Raw genomic sequence first — 1,518 nt, forward strand, 5'->3', positions numbered from 1 at the left:
GCAACGTCAGTATGAACTAGCAACAGTCTTAAATATAAAGTTTTGTTACTCAGTAGTCATCATCTCTTGTTCTTTCTCTCTCCCTCTCCCTCTCTCTCTCTCTCTCTCTCTCTCTCTCTCTCTCTCTCTCTCTCTCTCTCCTCTCTTCATTTCACAGTGTCTGAATGGTGGTGCAATTGGTGCCTCTAATGCTTCTGCTAAAAGCAAAATTGGTATGGCTGTTAAACTTGTGTAGTGAGAAAAATCATAGAGTACCATTCATATGACTAATGTTACTCCGAATGCAATAATGTATTACTCTAATTGTGATTATAATAAGTGATAAGCCCTTATTGTGGGTAAGCCTGAGAGTATGTGTATACACAATATGGTGAGTTACAGTAGATATACTATTGAAGTAATTGTAGGCACTATAATAGAAATAAAATCAGGAACAAGATGATCATGCATATCTTTATAGATAAAACAGCTAAATCATAATGCTTATCTTTGCTTAGGATGCCCCTTTGATGCTTTAAATTCTTCTACATAGACTCTTGTAATACTTAATTCATAATGTATTATTGTATCATCATTATATGCATTTGTTTAACATCAAACTGTCAAAATGTCTCACAATACAAACACAATACCACATTCAAAGTCAGTTAATTCTATAGATAAAAATGGTTGCACACCACTTCACAGAGCATGTATGGACAGTAACTATGAAGAGGTTGATAAATTGTTATGCTATGAAGCAGTGGATATCAATGTTACTGATAACAATGGACGCACACCACTTTTTTATGCTTGTGAGGAGGGTAATGAAAAAATTATTCAACTTCTTATTGCATCTGAAAATAAAAAGGATCCCGCAAAATTTAATCTTATTAAATGTGACATCAATCATGTTGATACTTATAAAGTAAGAGACATAGTAATTATTATCATTATTATCATCATTCCTATTTATATAATAATTTTATGTAGCGTACAGCACTTCATATTGCCAGTTTAAAAGGACATACACAAGTAGTCCAACTATTATTGGAGCATAAAGCTAATGTCAATCTCGCTGATAAAGATAAAGTATATATATTGCAATTATAATGTTATTATTATCATTATTATTATTACTATTAGCGTACAGCACTTGATATGGCTTGCATAGAAGGGCATACATATGTAGTTAAGCTATTACTGAACCATGGTGGAGTTGACATCAATCGCACTGACACAAGAAAAGTAATGTAGCATATTATAATAATTATTATTAATTATTATTATTATTTAGTGTACGCCACTTCAATATGCCTGCATGAAAGGACATACACAAGTAGTTGAACTACTATTGGAGCATAAAGCTAATATTAATCTCATGAATGAGAGTTATGGAGTAAGAAGCATAGTAACATTAACAATAAGTTTTATTATCATTGCTATGCTTTAATTGAACTAAAAATTAATAATGATACCAGTAATAATCATTATTATCATTATTCTTGATATAGCTGACACCACTTGGTATTGCCTGTA

At 31.5% G+C, this 1,518-nt stretch overlaps 1 protein-coding gene across 1 annotated transcript; it reads left to right on the forward strand.

The window, feature by feature from the left end:
- Positions 1–607: 607 nt before the first annotated feature.
- LOC105316163 (ankyrin repeat domain-containing protein 27-like) lies at positions 608–1,378 on the forward strand (the record flags this gene model as incomplete). The annotated part of the gene is made up of 4 exons (XM_011410974.1): positions 608–907; positions 973–1,071; positions 1,126–1,227; positions 1,277–1,378. Coding segments are annotated over exons 1-4 (603 nt in total), but the record flags the coding sequence as incomplete, so codon positions are not given.
- Between the last annotated feature and the right edge of the window lie 140 nt (positions 1,379–1,518).

Source organism: Amphimedon queenslandica, unplaced genomic scaffold (genome assembly GCF_000090795.2).
Source record: "Amphimedon queenslandica unplaced genomic scaffold, v1.1 AMPQUscaffold_4371_Cont23649, whole genome shotgun sequence".
In the NCBI taxonomy this organism is placed as follows: Eukaryota; Metazoa; Porifera; class Demospongiae; order Haplosclerida; family Niphatidae; genus Amphimedon; species Amphimedon queenslandica.